Raw genomic sequence first — 24,887 nt, forward strand, 5'->3', positions numbered from 1 at the left:
AAAAACCACTGAATTGTACACTCTGAAAGACTGAATTTTATGGTATCTAAATTATATCCCAATGAAGCTGTTATTTAAAAAATCAACACGTTTTCAAATTTTTACAGAGAACAGAGTAAAAGAAATCATCTTTTTATACATCATCTTATTATAAGAGAGGAAAAAAACTGTGTTATAGAACTTCTTGGCCCCCACTGGATGGGGAGACTTCCTCAAGGGGCCAGAGCCCCAGGGGCCCCATTATTTGCCCAGCCAGTTGCAGGAGCTTCCAGGGCCTAGGAACCCAAGCTTGCGAGGTCCATATACCCCCGCTCCATCTGTCTGCCCCAGCACCCTTCCTTCCGTTCCCTGAGAAGCCTACCCTACCCCCATCACCCCAGGACACTCCTGCTGCCCCCATCACCCCCGGATACCCCTGTTGCCCCCAACTCTGCTCTCCTGGCACAGTCCCCCCATTTGCCCCTGTCGCCTTATGGGACCTGGGTTCTCCACTGTTTCACCTGCCCTGGGGTGGGCCACATAGTCGTCAAGTGAGGAGCCACCTCCCCATGTAGTAGCCTGTGGAGGGCACTCAGGGAGGTGGCCCGGCTGCACTGGGTCTGACCACTAGACTGACCCCTGAGCCCACTCAAAGGCAGACCCATCCTCAAAAGTACCTCTTGACTGGGGCTCCCTGGGGGCAAGGCCAGACCCTGATCTTCCTACCAGTGGGCTTTGCTGGGGACTGACTGGAGCAGAGGCAGAGGGTAGGCCCTGTCTCCTTTCCTCCCTGCCTCTGTAAGCATTTGTTGAACACCAGCTGTGCACTGACCATTATGTCCATCTCATGGATGAGCAAACTGTGACCTAACTGCTTAGCTGTGTTCTCATGGGTCATGGGTCAGCATAGAGAGTGAGCTCCCTGTCATGAGAGGTATGCAAACAGGGCTGCCCAAAACTACCTCTAAGGGCTCAGAGAGCACATAGCGCTGAGTCAAGTACAGGTCCTCTCCAGTCCCCCAGCACCTAGGTTGCTGCTGCAATGTGTGGGGATACTGCTGCCGTATTATGTACATCTGCCAGCTGTGGGTGGGCAGCAGTCTGCCGGCAATGACGTGAATTGCCACACATCTCCATTACCAGGCAGGCATGATACCCACATGTCACCAGCATGTCCCAGGGAGCACGGAGGAAGCCAGACTGGCTTGCATGCGTCTGTCTGGAACATGCTTAGCTCCATCCCTTCTCAGTTTTCCCTTTGATAGGCCTAGGCACGTCATCATGGACAGGCTTGAAACGGATAGGCTTGCAACTCAGGGTGTCTTCCTGGACTGACCGAGTCTTGGAACTGGCAGCCTTTCCAGGTGGACAAACTAGGATGGCCAAGCCAGGTTTGCAGGGGGGATAACAGACCATCCGCGGCCAGCAGCCGCGTGGGGCATTCCAAAGATCCTCAGGCGCCAGCAGTAACATCCGGAGGGGGAGCATGAGGGCCGCAGTGGGCCTGCGCGGCCCCGGGGGCTGGCCCGCAGGTGGCCTCGCGCGCGCCCGAGGACAGGTGGGCGTGCCAGGCCCCGCCCCGCCGCGCCGGCCGGGGGCGGGCAGCCGAATGCCCCGCCCTCCTCGCGCGCAGGGTCTGAGCCGGTGCGGGAGCGCAGCCGCGCGGAGCTGAAGCAGCATTCGGGAGCGCTGCCCCGCCGCGGGCCGGCTGGAGGAAGTAGCGCCGCGACCCGGCGCCAAGGGTGACCCGGGTCTGGAGCGCAGACCCCGGCCCTGAGAGCGACCCCGGACCGAGCGCAGACCCCAGCCCCGAGCGCAGATCCTGGCCCTGAGCGCGGCCTCGCCCGCCCGGGCCGCCGGGCCGCGGGCATGGACGGCGCCCGTTCGCCCTGTGAGTGCCGAGCCCGCCGCCTTTGTGTGCGCGCCGCGCCGCCGCATCCCCCTCCCCGCGCGCCCCTCCTGCGCCCCAGGCAGCGTCCTTTGTGGAGCCGCCGCCGGGCCAGTACCTCCTTCTTCCCCAACCTCCTTCACTCCTCCGCTGCCCAGGGCACGGCATCCCCACTTCCCCAGCCCGGGCCTCCCGGCCCCGCCTTAACCACCCCCACCTCCCAGGGGCATCCCAGTAGGCCCCCTTCCCCGGGGCTGGGCAGGGCACAGGTGCCCCTCTCCCCGGCCTTCCGGCCCCCTCTGCAGCCTCCCTCGTGTCCCCCGGGACAGCCCAGCAGGGCTCCTCTCTGGCCCAGGCCTGAGCAGGGAACGGCTCCCTCCCACCCAGCCCGGCCTCCTGATCCGGTCTGCAGAACCCCCCACCCCCACCCCCACCCCCCCCGCCCCAGGCACAGCCCAGTAGGCCCCTCCGCGGCCGGGGCGGGCAGGCCGCGGGCCCTGGGGCGGCACTGTCTCATCCCACGTCCCGGGCAGGTGCGGCGAGGCCCGCGCTCACACGGGCGTGTGTGTCCTTGCTCGCAGAGATGGACGACGATGGCGGCCGCCGAGACGCCCCCGGCGCACTAATGGAGGCCGGGCGCGGTGCGGGGCCCGCGGGCATGGCGGAGCCGGCGGCGGTGCCGCGGGCGCGGGCGGCACGGCCCGGGCCCCAGCGCTTCCTGCGACGCAGCGTGGTGGATTCTGACCAGGAGGAGCCGCCGGGCCTGGAGGGGGCCGAGTCGCCGGGCGCGCAGCCCCCGCAGCCGCTGCAGCGAAGGGTGCTGCTACTCTGCAAGACGCGCCGCCTCATCGCCGAGCGCGCCCGCGGTCGCCCGGCCGTCCCCGCGCCTGCCGCGCCTGCCGCGCCGCTGGGCGACCTTGCCGACCCCGGTCTTGAGCCCGCGGGCGCTCAGGAGCCTGGCCCGGACCCCGCGCCCTCGCCCGCGCCTGCCCCCGAGGGCGGCCCCCGCGAGGAGGAGGCGGCGGCGGCCGCGAGGAAGGAGGACGTGGGGGCTCTCGAGGCGAGGCCAGAGTTCGGGCGCGCACGCCGGGAGGAGCCCGAGGAGGAGGACGACGACGAGGACGACCTCAAGGCTGTGGCCACCTCCCTGGACGGCCGCTTCCTCAAGTTCGACATTGAGCTTGGCCGCGGTTCCTTCAAGACGGTCTACAAGGGTCTGGACACGGAGACCTGGGTGGAGGTAGCCTGGTGCGAGCTGCAGGTGAGGGGCGGGCGAGATGGCCGTAGGTGGGTGGTGGGCGAGTGCGTTCTGGCATCGGGCCATGCCTGGCCTTAGCCACCCCTGGCAGCGGCCATCTGTGTGTCACCCTCTGGGTGGGTGGTTGGTTGTGCTGGCGGTCTGTGTGGTGACGGTTGGGTGATGGAGGTCGGACCTCACAGTGTGTGGTGTCTAAGTGTGGCACGATGTGGGCCCATGATGGAGACTGGGCACTTGGAGGGCGTGTCTTTCAGTGCTGATCAGTGCCGCTCCTTCTGGGCTGTACTGACCCAGGCTGTCTGGATCGTCCGTGTCTGTGCAGAAGCAGTGTGGGGGCTGTAGGGCCCTGTGTCCAGGTGGTCACAGGGTGGTTTGGGGGACTCTCAGCTACTCTTAAATGAGCACCTTATTGCGTCTTGCAGAGTGTAGATGCCCCAGTTGGGGATGTCTGAGGGGCTTTTCACCTGGGGTCTGTTTATGGTGAGGGATGGTGGGCCCTGGGGCCTCTGGGGCAAAGCCTGGAAGTGTTGTCACTGTGTCCTGTTAGTTCACAAAATGGATATGTGAGAAGTCTTAAAACCCAGTCATGTAAAATACGGGTGGCGTTTGGTTTTGTTTTGTTTTGGTTTTTGTGGATGCAAAGGCTCTGAACTTGGATTTTTCATAACCTTGCCCTCATGTTGGCTATATCAGCCCCAGCCCTGGAAGATTTATATAAACGGTAACTCAGGCTGTCCTGGGCCGGCCGTGGAAGCTGGGGCAGCGCCTGTCACAGTAGGTGTTTATTGACCCTCCCTTGTTTGGGGGAACAGCTGTCAGGCATGGGGCTGGACTCTGCGAGAGCTGGCCATGCAGATGTAAGCCTACCCCAGCGCCCTGGAAAGTTAGCTGGGCCTACCAGTCCTGACGCAGGCCGCCTGCCACACTGCAGGCAGCCTGCCTTTTTGGCTCAGAAGTGGGATTTGGTTGCTTTGTCCTCTGGGCCCCTGCAGGGTGGCCTGTGTGTGTGTGTATATGTGAGCTGGCTAATTTGTCCAGTGTCCACCTGTCCTCAGCCTTTCTTCTGAGACAAAGAGCTTTAGAGACCACCCCCCCTCACAGCTCCTTGGTTCTCTTGTGGAAATAGGGACTTTTCACAGTGGAGCCAGGGGTGGCCTATTGAGTCCCTCACGAGGGACTGAGAACTCTCCTCCCTCACGGTTGCAGGTTCTGGGACCTGCGGAGGGGTGGCCTCAGTGGTCTGTGGTCTGGGGCCCTATGGATGGTTTGCTGGGATGGCATAGGAGTGAGCTGGGCATCACTGCTGTGTGTGAACGCACAGGGGAGAGAGGACCCGGAGAGGGAGAAGAGGATTCCTGATTCTAGAGTGTGGCTGTGTGCCTTCCCTCCCCACCTTCTCGCTCTTGCCAAGTGACCTGGTGTGGAACTCCAAGCACCCACTGGTGCTCTGCTGCGGAATGCCTTTGCGGGTGGAGGACAGGAGTGGGGGTGCTGCAGCAGGCAGGAGCTGAGTTAGACCTCAGCAGCAGAGCCCAGCTGATCTGGTTGAGGCATTGCAGGCGCATGTGACCCTCGGAGGAGGTTGTTAATTCCCATTCCCTTTAAGGCAAGGCAAGCTGTTTTGCCTCTGGGTCCCTAAGCAGAGCGGCACCAGCGTGGACCCTGGCTGCTGTCCAGGGGGCTTTTACTCCTGTACTCTGGGTGGGAATAGGAAAGTGGGAGATGGCTTCTAATCTGTCTGGTTTTGCTTCTCATACAGTAGTTACTGGGGGCCCCATGCCAGCCGGGAAGCTGTTCCTGTATCTCCCCCAACAAGAGGGCTGATATGCAGCATTTAGGGTCAGCTGCCTTCTGCTGGGTGGGTCTGAGAGGGTTTTACACCAGAGGGGGCTGGGAACCAGCTTAGGACAGCAGCTGAGAGCCTGCTGTGTGTGCACTCTCCTTTTCACCAAACAGGAGGCTGTTGTTTCCCCCATTTTATTGTTGAGAGCCCACCAAGGTCGCCTGTGAGGATACAGATGGTAGAGGGGGATTGCAGCATCATGGGAAGAGGCCACCTGTCATGGCCGTCCTTAGGAGAGGAGATAAGGGTGGAGGGCAGGGCACCAGGTTAGTCCTCTCAGACCACCAAGCACCAGGGAGGGCGACAGGTGGCATGCTGGCTTTGCGCCTGGGGAGGGGGTTTCCTAGTGCACAGGGTGGAGACGTTCATCCTCCACCCAGCCCCCAGAATTCCCAAGCATCAGGGCTCCCACTGGAGGGTGGGTTGCCAGGAGCATTGCCTTCAGTACGGGGAGCTTTGCAGTATTCCTCCTGCCCTCCAACCCTCCCTTCCCCAACCCCCATAAGCTCTTCAGCTGGCATCTTTGGAATGCCCTGGAAATCAACCCTCAAAAGTCTGTTTCCTCCTCTCAACCTTGGGGACCATAGGGGATGTTGGGCACCTGCCTGCCTCCCCCAGAACTGAGATAGTGTCACCCGCTTGCTTTTTCCAGGGTTCCCTGCCAAGGGGAGGAAAGGCTGCATTTTTGGACCTAATAAGTCTGGCTTGGAGGATGTAAGATCCCCATGACTTCCAGTTTCCTTCTATAATTTAGTGTCGAAAGAGCTTTGCAGAAAGCGCAATATGCGTTCATATCACAGTGAAGGGCAGCGAGGTGTTTTCACCTCCTGAATTCTCCAGACGTTTGAAGCTGACATTGATTTTTTGGGGGAAGCCATTTTAAAATATTACCTCCCCTTCTGTCTTCTTTTGAATGAATGTTCATTTCTGGCACCAGGACACATTATAATAGCAACAGGGAAAGTACAAAATGCACCCAGAACCACTGCCTTTACTCTGGCTCACATTTCCCACGTCCCTGTGGCCAGCTCTGGCCCCTCACAGACCCCATCCTGTCAGACAGTGCACGGGATAGCTGGAGGCTTCTGGTTGACTCTGGGTTGCCTGGGGTGGGGGTAGGTGTGGACCACTGACATGGTCTCAGGTGACTCAGGCACCCTCTCTCACCCGCTGATGCCTCTGAGCCATGGGTGGGGCCTCTGAGCAGAGAAAATGCGGCCAACCCAGATCCCAGCCAGTGTCCAGAAGCCTCGTTGGAGGCGGCCTGTTGGCCTTTCCTGGACCACCTGCTTAAATGTCTTCTTCGAGAACTTGAAGAGAACCTTGGTTTTCAGCCCCCTTGGTAAGTGCCACCCCCTCCCGTCAGCAGGCCCCTGTCTCCAAGTGTCCTCTGTGCTGCCTCCTCCTCACAGAAGGCTGCTGTGAGCTGCGGTTACAGGGTTGGGCACGGCCTCTTGGGGGATTCCACCATCAACTCATGTTTCCCTCGCTTGTGTCCTGGCCTGTGCCCAGTGTGGGAGTCATTTAGCCTCATGGAGGTATCAGTCCTTGACCCTCTGTCTGGAGTACTTGCAGGGGCTTTGAGGGCCATGAGAGTCCTGAAGAGGTACCATGGGGCCTGAGCCCCCATCAGCCAGGGACAGGTGTCTGGACCCCTCAGGTGTCATCATGAAGCTGTCCTCTTGCTGCTCTGCACTGCCCAGAGGTCGCTGGGCTCCCGTGGGGTGGTGATGGCCTGGACTCCAGGCTGGGGAGAGGCTGTGGATGTGGGGACCACAGGATCTGCTGATGTCTCCTTCGTGTGGCCATGGAGGACTCGTTTGTTCCCAACTCACCCACCCCAACCAGACCTCTGTGTCACCTTCCTGCGCCCTGGCAGTGGATAATGCCTGTAGGGGCCTGTCGTGTGCAGCCGTGCTGAGCATGCCGGTCCCCTTGCTGTCCTCAGAGGGTGGCCAGGTCTGCCTGCTATTGGTGTGGTCTGGCACCTCTCCCATGTCTGTGGGTGCCCCACCTGTACTGGGCGCTGAGCTCACACACCTGACCATACAGGTGCACCATCGCCTTTCATAGACCAGGCACGTGCCTGTGGTGCTGGGCAGCCGCAGGCCCGGGGTTGAGACGTCTCCCCTGTGGCCTCATGTGGGAGGGTCAGGTGTTGCTTTCAGAGGAGCCACAAGCAGCCCAATCTGGCTGACATGCGGAGATGAGGGGATGTGCAGAGGAGATGGTGCTCACTTGCTGGAGCAGGATGCTTAGAAAGGGCTCAACTCAATTTGGCTGGCGGTCACCCTGCTTTTATATTTTTATTTTAAAAAAATCTTCTTAGGGCGCAATTTTTTTGGAAGAGGTGTAATTTGAAAGCAGTTGGGTGTCAACACTGAACTTGCTTTCCCAAATGATGTTTCATGTGTCATCTTGACCACAGTTATGGTTTGGTTGGTGAGAAAGGTTGGTGCCAACTTCCTAAGAGGCCTGTGAAATGCACTGGGGAGGGGCCCATCAGTGCAGAAGTGTGGGCATCCGGAACCCAGAGGCCCCTCCCCTATCCCCAAGCTTTGTTGGGGAGGTGAGTGTGGTCAGCAATGATGAACAAGCAGCCCGAGCTGTGGGTCACCACTGTGGGCACATTGGGCATTGCAGCTCATTCCCTGTTGGAAGCAGGTGCTCCTGTGGCCGAGTGTGTGCCTTTCAGGGTATCCTCAGGGCCCTGGCGTGTGAGGGTACCAGGCTGAGCGTTTCAGGCCTGAATTGCCCAGTGACTTGGACCCCAGAGGGAGGATCCCCAGACTGTCTAACTTGGGTGGAGGGCTAGTGGGCATCTCCCCACCTCTCGTGCCATTTCCAGGTGGTGACTGGGTAACTCTGAGGTGGGTGAAGCTTTGCTTGTGGACTGTTAGCTGGAACATTATAGTGGCAAGGGAAAGAACTGATAAGAGGAGGGTAGAGAGTGGACGTTCCCTAGGCGTCCCAATGCTGGGTCTCGTGTCCGGGCTCAGCAGCGCAGGGCTGGTGTGGTTTATTGGCTCAGCAGGCATTTTTTGAGCATGTGTCCTGGTTCCAGCCCCGGTGTACCACAGTCAGCAGGAGAGTCATGGTGGGAGAGCCAGGTTCTCACAGAGGAGGGGTGTTTGCAAGAAGCCTGCAGGAAGCAAGGGAGTCAGTCTGTGGAGAGACTGTCCTGCGGTCCTGGGCTGGCTGGACTTGTTGAGTGCCTGCCACTCACCTTCCAGAATGGCTGACTCTAGCAGCCCTCTGCCTGGCTGTAGGCATCTCTTGGGGCCAGTAGCTTGGGCTGGCGTCAGGCCGGAGCTGGATGATGCCGAAGGTGAGAACACACAGCTGTAGGTCACCACTTGGTTGGAGAGGAACTTGACTCAGTCCTGCAGGGGCTCAGGCCACAGGCTCGGGTCTCCTTTGTGGTCTGCCTTGGCTGAACGGTGCCAGCATCTGCCTGAGGTGGGGGGAAGGGGTGCTTAGGAGCCTCGCAGCCGGGCAGGGCACACTGTGCAGGGCATACAAACACTCTGGGTGTCCTGCTGCATTTGGACCCCAGCCCCACAGCTTCCCAGCGGGGAGGCCGTAGAGAGGGCACCTGCCTTTCTGAACCCCGGTTTACCCATTTGTGCAATGGGGATGGTGCTAGCCAACCCTCACAGGGCCATGGGGATTGTGGAGAAGAAGTACATTCAGCACCGAGTATGCAGCACTGCTGAGAGCGGGGGCGCTCAGAATTAAGCCTCTTCTCACCCTGCAGATAAACAGTTTTAAGAAGCTGAGATTGAGGTGGAGAGCAAGCTGAACCTGGAGGAGCAGGGAGGCCTGCCTGAGGCTGGAGGTGGGCCCCTGGGGTGGCCCAGGGGCCTCCAGGTGCAGGCAGGCTGAGGGCCTGTGCCCCCGAGCACCTGGCTGCTGAGCTGCAGATAAGGAAAGGGTGTGAATGAAGCAGGTGGAATCTCTAAGAAGCAGATTAGGATCTGCTTCTGGCCAGGAGCTGTGTTTTGGGTGGAGAGGCCCCCTGGTGAGGATGCAGAAGCCCAGCCTGTCTGAGGTTGGCAACCTGAGTCAGCTGTAGGTTTTCCCCGCTTCAAGTATTTTTCATATCCGGTTCTGTTCCTGAGAGACTTGAATTCTAAGATTTCCTGGAATACTTGATCATTACCTCCAATTTATGTCAGTGTTCTTTAAATAAATGTTAAAATTTTGGAAAAGAATAAAAGAAGGATGATCAAGGCAGTGGGGTATAGAGAAATAGATCAATGAAACAGAATAGAGAGCCCAGAAACAGATATACATAAATATATGACCTGACCTTTGACAAAGGAGCAAAGGCAACACAATGGAGAAAGATAGTCATTTCAACAGATGGTACTGGAACAACTGTACATCCACATGCAAAAAAATGAATCTGGACACAGACCTTATACCTTTCACAAAAGTTAACTCAAAATGGATCATAGACCTAAATGTAAAATGCAAAACTGTAAATTTCCTGGAAGATAATAAAGGAGAAAATGTAGGTGACCTTGGGTTTGGCAGTTACTTTTTAGATACAACACCACAGATATGATCTATGAAAGAAAAACTTTCTAAGTTCAGCTTCATTAAAATGAAAAACTTCTGTTCTGCAAAGGCCTATAAGCAAATGAGAAGACAAGATGCAGACTGGGAGGAAATCTTTGTCAAACGCATATCTCATAAAAGGCTGTTACCCAGAATATACCAAGAACTCTTAAAACTTAACAATAAGAAACCAGACAACCAGATTAAAAAATAGGCCAAGACCTTTTCTGTGGGTCACGGAAGGGGAACACAGAACCATGGTCCCCTCCTTGCCTCTGACCTTGGCTTCTTGAACAGAGGAAAGCTTGGGGAGTGGGCGGGGGGTGGGGGGAAGTGGGCTAAAGACCTTAACAAACATCTCATCAAAGAAGATATACAGATGGCAAATAAGCATATGAACAGACACTCCACATCGTGTTTCACTGGGGAAATGCAAATTAAAACAATGAGATATCACTACACACCTATTAGAATGGCCAAAATTCAGAACACTGGCATCACCAAATGCTGACAAGTATGTGGAGCAACAGGAACTCTCATTCATTACTTGTGGGAATGCAAAATGGTACAGCCACTTTGGAAGACAGTATGACGACATCTTACAAAACTTTACATACTCTTACCATATCATTCAGCAATCATGCTCCTTGGTATTTACTCAAATAAGTTGAAGATTTATGTCCGCACAAAAACCTGCACACAGATGTTTATGGCAGCTTTATTCATAATTGCCAAAACTTGGAAGCAACCAAGATATCCTTCAGTAGTTGAACAGATAAACTGTAGTACATCCAGACAGTGGAATATTATTCAGCGCTAAAAAGAAATGAACTTTCAAACAATGTAAAGATATGGAAGAACCTTAAATGCACATTAGTAAGTGAAAGACGCCAATTTGAAAAGACTGCATACTGTATGATTCCAACTATATGACATTCTGGAAAAGGCAAAACTGTGGAGACAGTTAAAAGATCAGTGGTTGCCAGGGGTTAGTGGGGAGGGAGTGATGAATAGAGCACAGAGGATTTTTAGGGCAGTGAAACTATTCTGTGTGATACTGTAATGATGGATACGTGTCATTATAAATTTGTCCAAACCCATAGAGTGTGCAACACCAAGAGAGAACCATAATATAAACAGTGGACTTTAGTTAATAATAATATCAATATTGGCATGCCAGTTATAACAAAGTACCACACCAATGCAAGATATTAATAATAGGGAAAACTGTGTGCAGGTGTGAGGGAGTACAAGGGAACTCTGTACTTTCTGCTCAATCTTTCTATAAGCTGAGAACTTCTTTTATAAAAATAGTTCATTAATTAAAAAGCAAAACAAAGCAGTATAACAGCTACATTAAAGAAGTATGCAGAAATGAAAAAACTACTCATAATTCAAGTGAATATAACTACTTACTATTTTTGCACATTACCTTAAAGTTCTTGTTTCCCCATGTATATCTTTTATAAATACAGCTATAGTCACTAAGTGTCACAGCTTTTATTTTTAATCTATTTATATATTTAAAAAATAAAGGTATTTATGTATATATGTATGTATGTTTGGCTGTGTTGGGTCTTCGCTGCTGCGCAGGCTTTCTCTAGTTGCGGCGAGCAGGGGCTATTCTTCGTTGTGGTGCGTGGGCTTCTCATTGTGGTGGCTTCTCTTGTTGCAGAGCACGGGCTCTAGGCACGTGGGCTTCAGTAGTTGTGTCACATGGGCTCAGTAGTTGTGGCTCATGGGCTCTAGAGAGCAGGCTCAGTAGTTGTGGTGCACGGGCTTAGTTGCTCTGCGGCATGTGGGATCTTCCCGGACCAGGGATTGAAGCCATGTCCCCTGCATTGGCAGGTAGATTCTTAACCACTGCGTCACTAGGGAAGTCCCATCACTGCTTTTAAAATTTATCTTTTTATTTGTTTCTAGAGTGTCTCTTAATGCAATTTATTGGTTTGCAAGGAGAGGCTGTGGTTTGGGGTCCATTCCTGTCTTTGTGCTTTGTGTTCCGGTCCTCTTGGACGGGCTTTCCAGAAAGCCCTGCCCAGCCGTGCTCTGGGGGGAGGCTGCAGGCTAGGCAGAGCGTCCTTGGCCATAGAGAGGTGGCCCTGGATTGTGGGCTCCCTGAGCGTCTGCTTCCAGGGGCTTCTGTGCCAAGCGGTCTTCATGCCTTCATGGCACAAGTCAGGAGGACTGGCCAGTGGTCCCCCTCATGCACCACCTCCCTGAGGACCAGGGCTGGTCAGCCCTTGAGCTGGGCATATTTCCCAGGTGTTCAGGAGTGGGGTCTCTCTGTGGTGGCTCCAGAAATTAAAGATGGCATGGCATGAACCCTGCCCAGGCACATGGGCAGAGGAGCCAGTGGAGTAGAGAGTGGTGCTGGGCGAGGCTTGGTGCCCCCGAGTCCTGGTGGTTTGCACAGGGCTGTCCTGACTTGGCTTCAGGGGCCTCCTTGGCCCGGAGGTTCAGGCCTGGCTGTCAGCTGGCCATGGGCAGGAGGGCAGGAAAGAAGCTGTGGTATGGTGAGGACTTTCTTGGATGTCTGGACCCATGTGTGAGTTCTATCAGGTCCTCAGAACCACTTTGAGAAGTTTTGGGACTCTGTTTTCATAGATGAGAAGGAGACTCAGGGAAGGTGGCTCACATCCAAGCTCACACTGAGAGACAGCAGCTGGTGGCACGCTTCCTGCCTCTCCCTGGATTGTCATTTTCCATGTGTGATCAGAGGGTTGCTTTGGAAAGGGGTGTTACTAAATAGGCTTGAAGAGTGCTGGGTCAAGCATGAATTGCTGTTGTGGGACTTCTCAGAGCCTTTAAAATACTCACTGTGTTGTGAAGCTCTTGACAGGGTGTGGGAGGCCTTGCACCCCTTCCACCTTTTCTTTAGTTTTGCGAACATCTCATGGGACCAGGATGGGCTCCAAGGAGTGTCCTGTTGGCTGACTGTTGGTAGAGTTCCAACAGTTCCAACATTGGAACATAGAGTTCCAATGTTCCCATGGCATGTCTTGGCTGCGTTGCAGACATTGCAGACATGGGGGTTCCCATCTCACTTATTGGTGGTGCTGTTGGCAGCACTTGGATCTAGACATGGAAAGCTGGCCTTGCCCTTGAGAAGACTCTGTACCTGTCTCAGGCCAGAAGCTGCCCTGGAAGGACCTGTCCTCCTGATGTCCACTTTTTCCCCGAGGCCTCCTGCTTTCCTGGCTGTCTGTGTGCTTTCTCAGGAGTGGATAAGCTGGGAAAATTCTTAGCTGCAAGCCAAATATGGCTAAGCAGTGCAGACTTTTGATCATCCCCAGAATCTGAAATCTGGGGATGGTCTGTCCAGGGCCCCAGTGACTCAGCAATGTTGGCAGGGAGAAAGGTGCTGTCCCTCTTTCTCTTCTACTTTCCTCAGCCTTGTTGGATTTGTCCCCAGTCTCGTCACCTCATGGTGGCAGAAAGGCTGCCATAGTTCCAGGCGTCACAACCATATTTGAAGACAGGAGGCAAGCAGGTGGTTAGGTGGAGGTTAGGTAAGGTGTCCATATTTTAATCCATAAAGGAAAATGTTTACCAGTAAGCCTCTTTGGTTTTTCTGGTTACAATGAGATTGTGTGGTCTCCCTTAGCTGCAAGGGCATCTGGGAAAGGCTTGATGGCATAGATGGGTTATGATCTATTCCCTGGGGCTGGGCACAGTGGGTTTTGTTGGTAGACAGGGGTGGCAGACAGTGGGCGAGTGCGAGGGGTGCCTGCCCGTGTCTGTCTTGGTTACTTTATCCCCCCAAGGTCTTATTGGTGCTCATTACCTCATCCCTCCAAGATCTGATTGGTGCCCATGTTTGATGAGGCCCTCTTCCACCTGGGCCTGTCTTCCGAACAGAACAACCCACTTACCCTACTGCTTCTAGGTGCCTCCAGGGGCTGCCATGCCCTGCTCCTTTCACCTCTCACCTCCAGGAGTCTGTGGCTGGGACCCTGTGACATGGCCTCCCAGCTGTCTACCCGCTGGCCCTACCCTCTCCTCTTTCCTCTTCCTCTGAGCTTTCTCCTTTCTGCCAGCAATCTAGTTTACACTTCCCCACAAACTTTTTATTTTGAAAAACATGGATGGGAAAGTTGGAGTTACCAGTTGTAAACATTTTGCCACATTTGCTTTATCTCTGTACCTCTGCATATGTTTTATTCTGGCCCATTTCCACCTTGCCCTGAAAACTTCAGCACACATCTCGTATAGGAGTGCGGACGTTTTCCTACAAAACCATAGCTCAGTGTCACACTCAAATCTAACTTGGGTGCCGTCAGCCACACGTCTGGCGTGGACTGTGCCTTCCTGATAGTTTTCCTGTTTGGATCCAGGATCCAGTCAAGAGTCAGGCATTGCATTTGGTTGTCATGTCAGTTTTAATCTAGAACAATCCCTCCGCCCAACGTGCTAGCCCTGGACCCCCTCCAATGAGTGGGGGTTGTGAGGATGGAGGGGGTGGTGGATGATGGATGGGAAGGCCACTGTGGGGTTTTGGGGGGGTACGTTTCAAGCTACCTAAGTTAGGGTTAGGGTGACGGACATGACAGATGCTGAAACCTGAAAAAGAAAAAACTGCCCCAAATCTCTTTCCTCTGACATAACTGTTTTCACTTTGGTACATGCCCTTCTTGTTTCTTTTTTATGTTCTGGGTATTTTGCAAAGTCATAATTGTAGCATTTGTGCTAACGTGTGCAGTGATGATGAATCACCACGTGGCCTGCAGCTCCCGCCTCCTTGAGCTTTGGCGAGAGCCCACCACTGGGACGAGTGGATCCACGAGCCTCCCCTTTCCCCTGGGGGGTGAGTTCAGGGTGGGCTCACCCCCAGCCCTGCCCACAGCTGGGCCCAGGTTTTTGCATGTTCCTCTCATCTCCAGACTGGGGCCAGACATGTCAGGGTGCTTCCCCCTGCACCCTGTGGGATGTAGCTTCTCAGCCTGTGTGCTGCTGTGGTCCCCCCCAGAAGGAGCTGGCTGTTGTGCTGTGTCTTCAAGCCAGGAAGTCCTTTTGCTGCATTGGCCAGCAGCAATCCACTGACACCTGCCTTGACAGGTTTTGAGGCACTTCTTCTCTTTAATTAAGAGTTTCAAGCAGGAGAGTAAATTTGGCTTTTTTGGAAGAACGTTGAAAGCTTGAAGGACGGAGGAGACTGGATGAGGAGCAGGGCAGGGATGCAGTCACCAGGTGCCTTCCTGGGTGTGGTGGGGGCCCACGTGTGCTTGGAGTTTGGAAATACTCCATCCTCAGGTGTTTTTGTGCAACAGCAGTAATTGACATAAGGGGACTGCAGGGTCGTTGGTTATCAGCATTGCGAGGGTCCCCTGCCACTGTTGAAAGACCCCCTGCCTCCTCTCAGGTCTCTGGGGCCATCCTGTGTTCCCAGTTGGAAGCATGTTCGCAAAGGTCTGGGTCTGGGTGGCCACAGCCACAGGCAGAGTGGGCTGGTTCTAGGGGACCCTCTGGAACAGTCTCGATGTCTGCACATTCTCGGGCCCCGGGGACCCAAGCAGCACCCCGCCTCTCCCTGGCTATGCACTAGACCTATGACATATGTGAATGATCTGCTCTAGCTTTTGCTTGGGGTGGTTGCCCCCACCCTGCATGATGTAGGTCTTGGCCTGGTCACCTGGACTGTTGGGCTCCTAGGGGGACAAAAGCTGCCCTCAGTGGTGGCTGTCTGTGCTTTGACAAGCTTCCCAGACATTTCCCTAGGGACATCTGATTGGGGTGGTTCTGCCCTATGATAGCTGCCTCTGAGCGTTCTGGGTGAGGACTCTGGGTTGAGGGCATGGGGCCTGGACTGTGGGCCTTGTGTGTGTGCTGAGTGGTTCTGAACCTGGGGCCGTCATGTGGGGAGAAGGTTATCAGGTGAGGAGGAGCCATTTTGTGGAGAGGGGTGGGGGCTGTGTTGTGTGGGGAGGGTGGCTGGCTCTTGGTGTCTTGGGTGTCCAGGCTGGGCAGCTGGGGGTTCTGGTTTTTACCAGGGGGCGATGGGGAACACTGAGGCTTCTCTGTTAGCACAGGTGTGGTGCTGTGAGTGCTTTGGAGTCACACAGAGGGGGCTGGTTCCTGGGGGTGGTCGAGAGCCTGAGGCAAGGGTGTTCCCAGGCATTGGTGGCCCTGACTGTGAGTGGGATTCTGGGCCTTTAGATGCCAGTGGACCCACCTTCCCCACCTATACTGTCTCCTGGGGTTTGGGGCCCAGCCTCAGAAGGGCTTGCCTGCCCCCTCCCATCTTGCTTCGTTGCTTTTGCAAGTTGGAGGTTAACATCCCCTGGACAGCACCCCTGGGGTACATACAGGACTGGTGTGGGTTTTGGGGCCCTCAGGTGGTCTGCCCGGGCTGGGGTCTGGTTGCTGTGGCCGCAGACCCGGCTCAGCCTGAGAGGAGGTATGCACAGATGACTGCGTTTGCTGTTTGTGAAAAGAAGGTTAAAAAGGAGACCGGAAGTGCATAAACTCAGCTAGGCGTACTTCAGAGGAAGAGGACAGGATGAGTTTAGGGAAAATGGCAAAATACATGAAAAGCTATCAGTTAGAAATAAAATGAAGCAAAAGCAGATGAAAATAAACAGTGAAAGAGTTTTTAAGAAGAAAGGGATAGAGGGTATTCTTTGAAAGTAAAGGAAGATAAAATGCTGAACAGTAGAGGGGCGTTGCTTTATTATTGTGGAAGTCAAACTGCTGGAGCCTACAGAGCAGGTCCGTGCGTTGTGAGCCCTACCTGGCAGAGGTAGACATTTCCCTGTAACCCTGGGCCCAGGTCCCGTTGCCCTCCTACTGTCCTGTAGGTCACCTGCCTGCCCTAGAATTTCCTGCACGTAGATCACACAGTGTGTGTTCAGCCTTTTGTGTCTGCTGCCCACACGTGTCAGCATGCCCTTTGGGACTCAGCCCTGGCTGCACCGATCAGCAGTCGGTCCCTTTTCTACTGTGTCGGTGTTCACAGTCTGCCTGTCGATCCATGGACAGACTTGGGTGGTTTCCAGTCTGGACCGTAACAGATTGGAGGGAGGAGGCTGAGGTGCACGTGGGGGTCCGGGGCTGCTCTCACCCTGTCCTTGGCAGCTCTAGGCCTCTGCTTGCCTGGGCTGGAGTGGGTGCCCGCTCACTCCCTCGCTGTTGACTTCCTGGGAGTCCTGAGTGTGGGGAGCCCTTCAACCTGTGCCTGTGTACTTCTTGCAGTGGGGACAGCATAGAGGAAGCCTGCTCTGGGTTCTATGTCCAGACCACAAGGACCCAGACCCATGGTGGGCACGTTTGCTCCAGTCGGAGAGAGCAGCGGCTGCCCTGCAGGAAACCTCACCCCTCTGGCCGCCCTGCCTACTCGCCTGCACCTCCGCCTGTCCTGGCACGTGTGGTGTTTGGCTCACGGCTGGCCTGCCCGAGATGTCTGTCAGCCTCTGTAAATATTTGATGACGGTGATGATAAAAGACAAAGCCCTGCTCTGTTTCTGGAGGGGAGCAAGATGGTGACTCTGGAACGTTCTGGCCCTGCTGGCTGCTTCCTGGAGAGCTTTATAGATGCATTTTTGAGGCAGGCCCTTTGTGTCCTTGATCTGGCGAGGCAGAGCGGAGGCAGCGTAGCCAGCTTTCCACCTGGAGCCAGGCTGGGCCTCTGTGAGTGGGGCTGGCCAGGCCAGAGGTCACAGTGGGATCTTGCCCTTCAGATGTGACTTGGGATAAACCCCAGGCCACAGGTCCTGGGGGAGGAGCGCAGAGGAGCCGGGAGACTAGGGTTTGGCACAGGCGCCAGACTGTATAGCAGAGGGGTCCATGGCTGGCCAGTACCGTCAGGTCCTGGTGGGCTTAGTTGGGCTCTCATGGCTGTTATTGCATGCCTGCCCCCATGGCCCTGCCCCCATGACCCTGCCCCCGTGGCCCTGCTCTTGTGGTCCTGCTTCCATAGTCCTTCCCTTGTGGCCTGCATGTGGCAGCAGTGGCAGCTGACTCTGGCTTCCCCACCACTGGCTGTTGCCTATGCAGGTTGCGTGTGCGGTGAAGAAGCCCCATCAGGCCTTGCTGGCCTTGGTGTGCATTTCTCTCTGTCGTCTTGGGTTTGTGTGCCAGAGAAGAGGCCTGCCTGCCCCGTGGGTGCCTCTGTGGGAAAGACAAGCCCTTTGAGGAAGCCTTGCCCCCGGGAGCAGGCCTCCAGGGTTCTGGAGTCAGGGCCACCGCCCTACCAGGCGGTGAAGCCTTTCTCCTTGGGTGGGGCAGGAACTGCCAGTGGGCCTCTGTGCTCCTGGGGAGGGGGTGGGTGTTCCAGGCGGGTGTTCTGGCTGATGGCCTTTCAACAAAGGGTTTCTGCTGGGTTTTCTCTTTGGAGGAAGGAAACTACTGTGGGTGGAGCGGAGGGTAGGTGTAGTTTGGTGGAGGTTGGATTATGAGGGTTTCAAAGGACCTTGCCTCTGAGTATAATTATTAATGGTCGTGATAACAGCTCCAGCAACTTCCTGAAAGCTCACTGAGGCCCTGTGCTAACGTGTGTGCTTACGTTTCTCATTGAGTCCTGGGTTGCTGCCCCAGGAGGCTGGCTCATGTCTGAGGCCCATGAAGGCTGGGCATGCTGGAGATGTCCTCCACTGCCCTGGGCTGCCTTTGCTTGGGATCCCTGTTGGCCACTCAGAGCACCCACAGTCTTGCTGGGGCGGGGCGAGGCTGGAGCCCCCACTGCAGGGCCTGGAAGGGCCTTTCCTGGGGGCTGTGGGAAGGGGGCCAGCCAGTCCGACTCAGGCGGGGGGCCCTGTCGGGGGCCTTGAGCATGCGTTGCTGAACCTGGCTTGTGACGTGAAGCTGGAATGAGGGCACTGGGCCTGGTGGGTGAGATGTGGCCCAGAGAAAGGTGGGGTGGCCAGGAAGGGACACAGGCATGGCAACGTGGACAGATGGCGCCTGTGTGGGCAGTGATAGTCGGGATGTAGATGAAAGAGGGCCCACGTGGGGCTTCCTTCTTCATTTTGAGAGGGAAAAGATGAATTGAAAAAGATGGCATTGCCGCCTCAACATCAGGCGTGAAGCTGGGTGGCAGCCGGCCCCAAGGAAGGTTGGAAGGGAGCCTGAAGTAGGCGGCTGCTGGGTCCAGGCCCAGGGTCAGGTGGGCCAGGAAGGGGTGTGGGAAGCTAGATGATGGGGGCGTCCACGGCCTTATACCCTAACCTCTGAATATGCCACCTATGTGGCTAGAGGGACTTTGCAGATGCAGTTGGATTGAGGACCCTGAGGTGGGAGACGATCCTGGATTATCCAGGTGGGTCCAGGGTCATCACTTGGGTCCTCTATAAGAGGGGGCAGGAGGGTCCCACGGAAACGTGACTACAGAAGACGGAGGATGGAGCCATGAGCTGAGGAACATGGTGGCCTCTTAGAGGCTGGACAAGGGGATGGATTCTCCATGGAACCCCAGAAGGAAGCAGGGCGACGTTGTGACACCTTGACTCTGCCCACGAGTCTGCCTTCTTGCTTCTGGCCCCCCAGAACTTTGAGAGAATGTGTGCTGTTTGGGCTGTAGTGGTGGCAGCTTGTACAGCAGTGACAGGAAGCCAGCCAGCCTGCCTCCTGGTGGACAGAGCACAGCTCGGGGCTGGACACCCAGCAGGCCAGGAGAGGCTACCTGTGGGAGGAATGTCCGGGGGTTTATGGGCTGTGGGTGGAGCCACTGGTGGGTGCCTCCGGACCGTGCTCCCCCAGGTGGGTGTCGGGGAACAGCTGGCTTGGGGAGAGATGTGTCTGGCATGAGTGCTGGAGCGGGAGGGGCTCAGGTCAAGGAAACACACTGGCAGTGTCAAAACCTGGTCAATGTGTATGAGGGGCTGTTGCAGGCTCTTGGGGACTGATATGAAAACAGGGTTCAGGGACACGGGCCTGACAGCTTCATGGGAGGTGGTGGGAGCAGTAGAGACAGAGAGTGGCCGTGGCGCCTTATGGGGACCTGTCCATGCAGGCAGCCTCCTGGCTCACACATCACTGCTGGGGGAGGCAGAAAGCAATGAAGCCTCCAACTGTGACATGTGATGAACAGCCTGTGGCCCCACGGAGGGGTAGGGAGGCCTCTGGGGAGAGTTGGGAACAGAAGCCTGTGCACAGTGGGGAACCTCTGGGCAGGGGTGGCTGAGCAGCCAGCCCATGGGCCCTTAGGGTTCTATTCTAAAAGCTCCTGCCCAGGACCTGGCTCTGGGGCTGGTGGCACAGGTGCCCCCATCTGCCCATCACAGAGCTGAGGGGACCTTACCTGCCAGGTGGGATCTCCCAGGGCTGGGGTCTCCATGGCAGGGAGAGAGGGAGTGCAGAAGAGGACACGGCCAGCTGTCCTATGGCCATTCCCTCGGGCTCCCTCCTGGAGGGCTGTCCTGCTGCTCGCTACAGGCCGAGAGTAAACTCAGCCCATAGGAGGTAACAGTTTTAGGTGAGAGAAGTCAGTGAATAGTAGGGATCAAGGCTCTCTGGAGGAATATGTTGGACTTGTTGCGCTCAGATCAGAAAAGCGTTCACGTTTGTGGGAGATCCTGTTTTCCTCCTTCCATTCTGGTACAAATATTACTGTTTAGCGACCTCCCTCCCCAAAGTCTGTATTTGCAGATCGGCTTTACCAGTGATGGGGGGCATGAGGGCCAGGGTTGGCCAGGTCCCTCCCTCCAGCTGACCAGCCCGTCTCTCCTGCCCCCTGCTGGTACCTCTCTGTTCGTCCCCCCCATCTCTGTCCCCCCATATCCCATTGCTGTATTCCCCTCCCCCACTAGTCCCCCTCCCCCATCTCTGTCCCCACCCCTTTCTGGCAGGAGCCCTGTATCCATAGCAACAGTTGCTGCTGTGGAAACTGGTGCCTGCCTCCTCATCCCGTGGGGAGGTATTTTTGGCACTGCAGAGAGATTTTTATTTTATCTTTGGTTTTGACTTTTACTCTCTGAGTGAGCACTACGCAGACAGAGCTGGGGGCAGCATTCAAGGAGGCCTTTGCACTGGGGGGCACTGGGCCTGAGAGCCACCCTGTGGTTGTGTAGATGCAGGCCCTTCCCCATGGGATCCTGTAGACTCGGTCAGAGATGCTGGCTCCTTTGAGCAGCCTCTGGGGCCATAGATCATGGGGTCCACAGATTGCACTGGGGGCTTTAGGCGGTGACTCTGGACAACAGGAGAAACCCAGGGGGTGAGCCTGTACATGTGAAGTGGTTTGACTGAAGCCCTTCAGCCTTGGGCCTGAGCCAGTGGTAATAATAATAGCTCACTGGGAGTACCCGGGGCATTTGCTTTTTGGGCACCAACCCAGCTCTGGCCCTGTGTGGAGCCTAATGCTGCAAGTTCCTGTGATGCTGCCCAGGGCCCATTTTACAGATGAGGATACTGATCCCACCAGGGTGGTTTTGGGCACCTCTGCTGGACATCTCCTTCTGAGACGTCTTCCTGTCCCCCCAAGGCCCATGGATGGCATGATATCTGGGGTCAGCTTCTTCCATCATCTCTCTGGGGGCTTGGACTGTACCCCTCCCTCACCCTGGTCTTGGCAGCTGTGATTATAGGTGACCCTAACGTGTGGCACCTGCCCTGACACAAATTCGCCCCTTGCCGGGGTTGCTACTGGGATGCCCAGGAGACCCCAGGGGCATGGGATCTGCCCTGTCTGGCCCTGGCGCACCCTGGCATTGTGGCTGGGGGCTGTGGGTTCCCAGGTGTCCTTGATTGGGACGCCAGGGAGGCTGGCAGCCACATGGCTGATGGGGTGGACAGGTCTTCCCGTGAGCCAGTGCTGGGGTTGACTTGACGTGTGCCGGGCCTGCCCTTGAGGAACAGTCACTGAGGATGGTCCACAGTGCATCTGCTGCCATTGGTGGGGAGCTGTGGCCCCTTGGGGAGGGAGTCCAGCCCCCTCTCCTGGTTTCCTTGTTGGGGAGGTGGCTTGGGTGTGCTGCACCCCAGGGTGACTAAGAGCTGTTCCCTGACCCATCATCTCTTCATCTTCCAAGTGGGGGTGATGGCAGCTTGCAGGGGGCCGTGGCATTGCCCATGATGCCCATGCCTGGCCAGGTCTCCCTGGAAAGGTCATGCCCAGGGCGTCTAAATCAGAGGCAAGGCCACTGGTACTGACTGAGGGCCAGAACATCCCAACTGTTATTGCTGACTTATCATCATGGAAATTCCAAATAGAACAGAAAAGTAGACTAACAAACCTCATCCCACCCTGGATTATTATCAGGAGTCTTTTGTACTTTATCTTCTCAAATAAACTCCCAAATGCAGACCTAGGGGGTTAGACCTGCCCAGATCTCTGGGGGGACCTCAGTTGCCATCCCTGACAGGCAGGACCCTAGTTCCCCCCAGCTCCCGCAGAGGGTCTCATCTCCCATTAAGCAACACACAGTAAGTGCTCAGTGCACACTCAGGGGGATTGGACTGATCCCTCTTCTTTGCCCCCTGGAGGAGATGGAGCTCAACAGGAAGAAGCATTCAGGGTTTGTGGGTTTTACAGAATCAGGAATTCTGTCTCCAGTGAGTGCGTCCAGTGCAAACCCAAAGCCATTTATAGAACAGATGCCAAAGGGAGCTTTTGAAATAAACGCCATGGTAACCTCACTCTAGGGAGGAAAATAGCCTTGCAGTAAGCATTGCTGCTGCCCAGAACATGGTCCGGGGGTGTAGCCGGTGAGTGCTTTTTGTTTTTAGTTTCATGAAGTTCAGCAGATTGCAGAGAATGGGGGAAACAGAGGGAAGGAAGAAAAAAGTCCCTGTGCCCTCCTCCCTGAACGCAGCCCCCATTCTTGTTGGCTGTTTTGTTCTCACTGTGTGAATTTTATTAAATCCCAGCCTGGTGCTTTTCACCCTTGCCTGTCTCACCACTTTACTCAGTAATCGGGGTTTGTAACTGCCCCGTGGACCACATGACCCACATCACCGCTGCCAGGCCTGTCCTGGGATGTCTGGTTATTTCTCGAAATTATAAATAACCATCCAGTGAAGAATTCCAGACACACACACACAGGCATCGTGGTTTTGGATGACTTCCCTGGGGGGGGAGCACCAGAGTGAGAGTCCCAGGTGGGAACTGCAGGGCTCAAGACAGGCCGTGGGTGCGCTTCCTGGGTTGCGGTGCCTGCTGGCATGAGCAACTGAAAATGGAGTTTTTGTGTTAACGTTATCTGCTACTCTCTTATGCTGTACTCTCTGAGAAATATTTTAAATACAGTAGAGGAAATAGCTTTTTACAGGGGAGAAACACCCGACTCCTGTCACTGGTCCAAGTGTAAGCACTTGCTCCTGCACGTGTCCCTGCAGCTCCTACCCGTGTCCTTTTGCGTGTGCGCCTTCACACACGTGCAGTCGGGCTGTGCTCAGCACTTGCCTGGCTGCTTAGACGTAGGGTTTGGGGTGCGTTTCTGAGGAGGAGCAGCTCAGAGGAGACAGCTGTGCCCGGCAGAGGCAACAAATCCTGCGTTGCAGGGAGCTGAGCGTCCGGCTGTGTGGCCTCGGGCAAGCACCTGCCTCTGGTAGTCTAGTGAGGGTGGTATGAGCATTGGGGGTCACCACTGCCCAGTGGCCTTGCAGGGTACCCTCCGCCAGGCTTCTTCCTGGGTCAGGGGTCAGAGGGAGGATGGTTGCAAAGAGTTATGAGATGATGGTGACCCTGGCAGAGAGGGCCGTGAGCGAATGAGTTGGCTGTGTCCTGTGGTTTACATTGACCGAGTATCTACACCTGTCTTAGGCATTTCCTGTGCTGCCAAACCACACAAGGAGGTTCCCCATGTCAGTGGCAAGGAAGCTGATGGCGCTGGTTCATGTGGGTCACGTGATGCCTAAGCCCTGGCCCTGACCTAGGGAGTTGTGGGTGCCTTGCGGCACAGCAAGGGAGGAACCCACGTGTGGTCTGAGGAGTGAAGGGTGCTGGAGGTCACTGAAGAGCACTGTCACCTTCTCAAGGCTCTGGGCTCTGGTGGGGAGGGGAGTTGTGCTGTGAGGATGGTGGAGTTGGGTAGAGTCAGGGCTTTGACCCACGTACCTGGGTGGGCAGGCCCTGTGGCCAGGTGGCTGACGTGCTGACTGCTCTGGCCACTGTCCCTCATGGGGAGTGGCAGCCCCACCTCTCCCTGCCATCTCTCCACACTGTGATGTTCCTGCCTGTGTATTTGGGGAGAACCAGGGGTCTGGGGGAGGGGGAGCTGTTTGTGCTCCTGGGGCCAGGTAAAGAGACTCTGGAGTGAGTGCAGCTGGGATGGGTGTGGGGGAGGCCAGGTGCCACATGATTCTGTGCTGGTGGCTGTGGTCCCTACCACAGCCTGGGTGCTGACTGGGCCAGGCTGTCTGGGAAGGGGTATGAGCAGGACTTGGTTATCTGCAGAGCAGCCCTGGGAAGGGTGAGCTGGAGGGTGAACTTCGGGAACTCACCCTGCTCTCTGCTTGTACATGCGTCCTGGGTTCTTTCAGGCCTCCCCACCTGGAGCGATGTGTGCACCGCACTCTGAGATCTGCCCGTCTTCTGCAGCCATGCTTCACCCATGTCAACCATGTTCCCAGCAGCCCGCCCACACCTGGAGGCAGTGGGAGCCAGGTTGGCTGGGTGTCATGTTCTGACCTGCTGCTTGTGGAGGTGTTGAGCTTCTCTGAGCCTCAGCTTCCTCTTCTGTAAAATGGGGGCAGCACCGACTTGCATGGCTCATAGGGTTGAGCACCAAAGGCAGGGGTCTTGTCTTAAGGTCACCTTAGTGAGGCCAGCGTGTGGCTGTCCAGCAGGTCATGGCTGTTGGTAAATGTTTGCCTGAGGGAGAGATAGATGCAGGTGTGGAGGAGGTGGAGGCATTTCTTCACCCATTAGGGTGTAAGTGACAAGGAGAGAGACTCACTGATACCAGCTTTCCCGACCCTGAGTTCACAGGGTGTCAGACCTCAGAGTTTCGCTCCTGGGCCTCAGGAGCCTTTCCAGCTGTTGGAGGTGAGACATAACAGGTGGAGGCAGAGAAGTCCCTGTGGGATGCCAGACATGGCATCTGTAGGTCTCGGTCGTGAAATGGGGAGGTGGCTTTACCATCCCCCAGGGAGCAAACCCTCCTTCGGAAAGGAGCTAGTGCCCCATTGAGCACTAGCTCTGTACTGGATTTGGGATTCTGTTCTGCTCTTGGGAAGACCATACGATCGTCCCATAGGTTACTGGGGCCACAAAGATGGTTGTCTTTTGCAGGTATGCCCTGGGGAGACCTGGGCTATAGGGCTGGATAACCCAGGAGGGCAGGATGGAGGGTGACAGAGAGCAGGATAATTGGGATGGTGTGCTTATTTCACCTGTCATTTCATTTACTTCATTTCACTGTGTATTTGTAATTTTTGGTCATTATTTCATTGCATACTTGTGTATACACATAGTGGTAATT

The 24,887-nt window shown here is 55.8% G+C and overlaps 1 protein-coding gene across 10 annotated transcripts in view; it reads left to right on the forward strand.

Moving 5' to 3' along the window:
* The first annotated feature begins 1,611 nt into the window (after window positions 1-1,611).
* WNK2 (WNK lysine deficient protein kinase 2) overlaps window positions 1,612-24,887 on the forward strand; it is a 149,270-nt gene continuing 125,994 nt past the window's right edge. For all 10 annotated transcript variants that reach the window (XM_057547968.1, XM_057547961.1, XM_057547965.1 and 7 more), the window contains exons 1-2: window positions 1,612-1,870; window positions 2,449-3,128. In XM_057547968.1, the coding sequence (XP_057403951.1) occupies window positions 2,451-3,128 (678 nt within the window). In that variant the 5' untranslated portion in view covers window positions 1,612-1,870; window positions 2,449-2,450. The remainder of the gene's footprint in view (window positions 1,871-2,448; window positions 3,129-24,887) is intronic.

This window comes from Balaenoptera acutorostrata, chromosome 6 (assembly GCF_949987535.1).
Source record: "Balaenoptera acutorostrata chromosome 6, mBalAcu1.1, whole genome shotgun sequence".
NCBI classification, from domain to species: Eukaryota; Metazoa; Chordata; class Mammalia; order Artiodactyla; family Balaenopteridae; genus Balaenoptera; species Balaenoptera acutorostrata.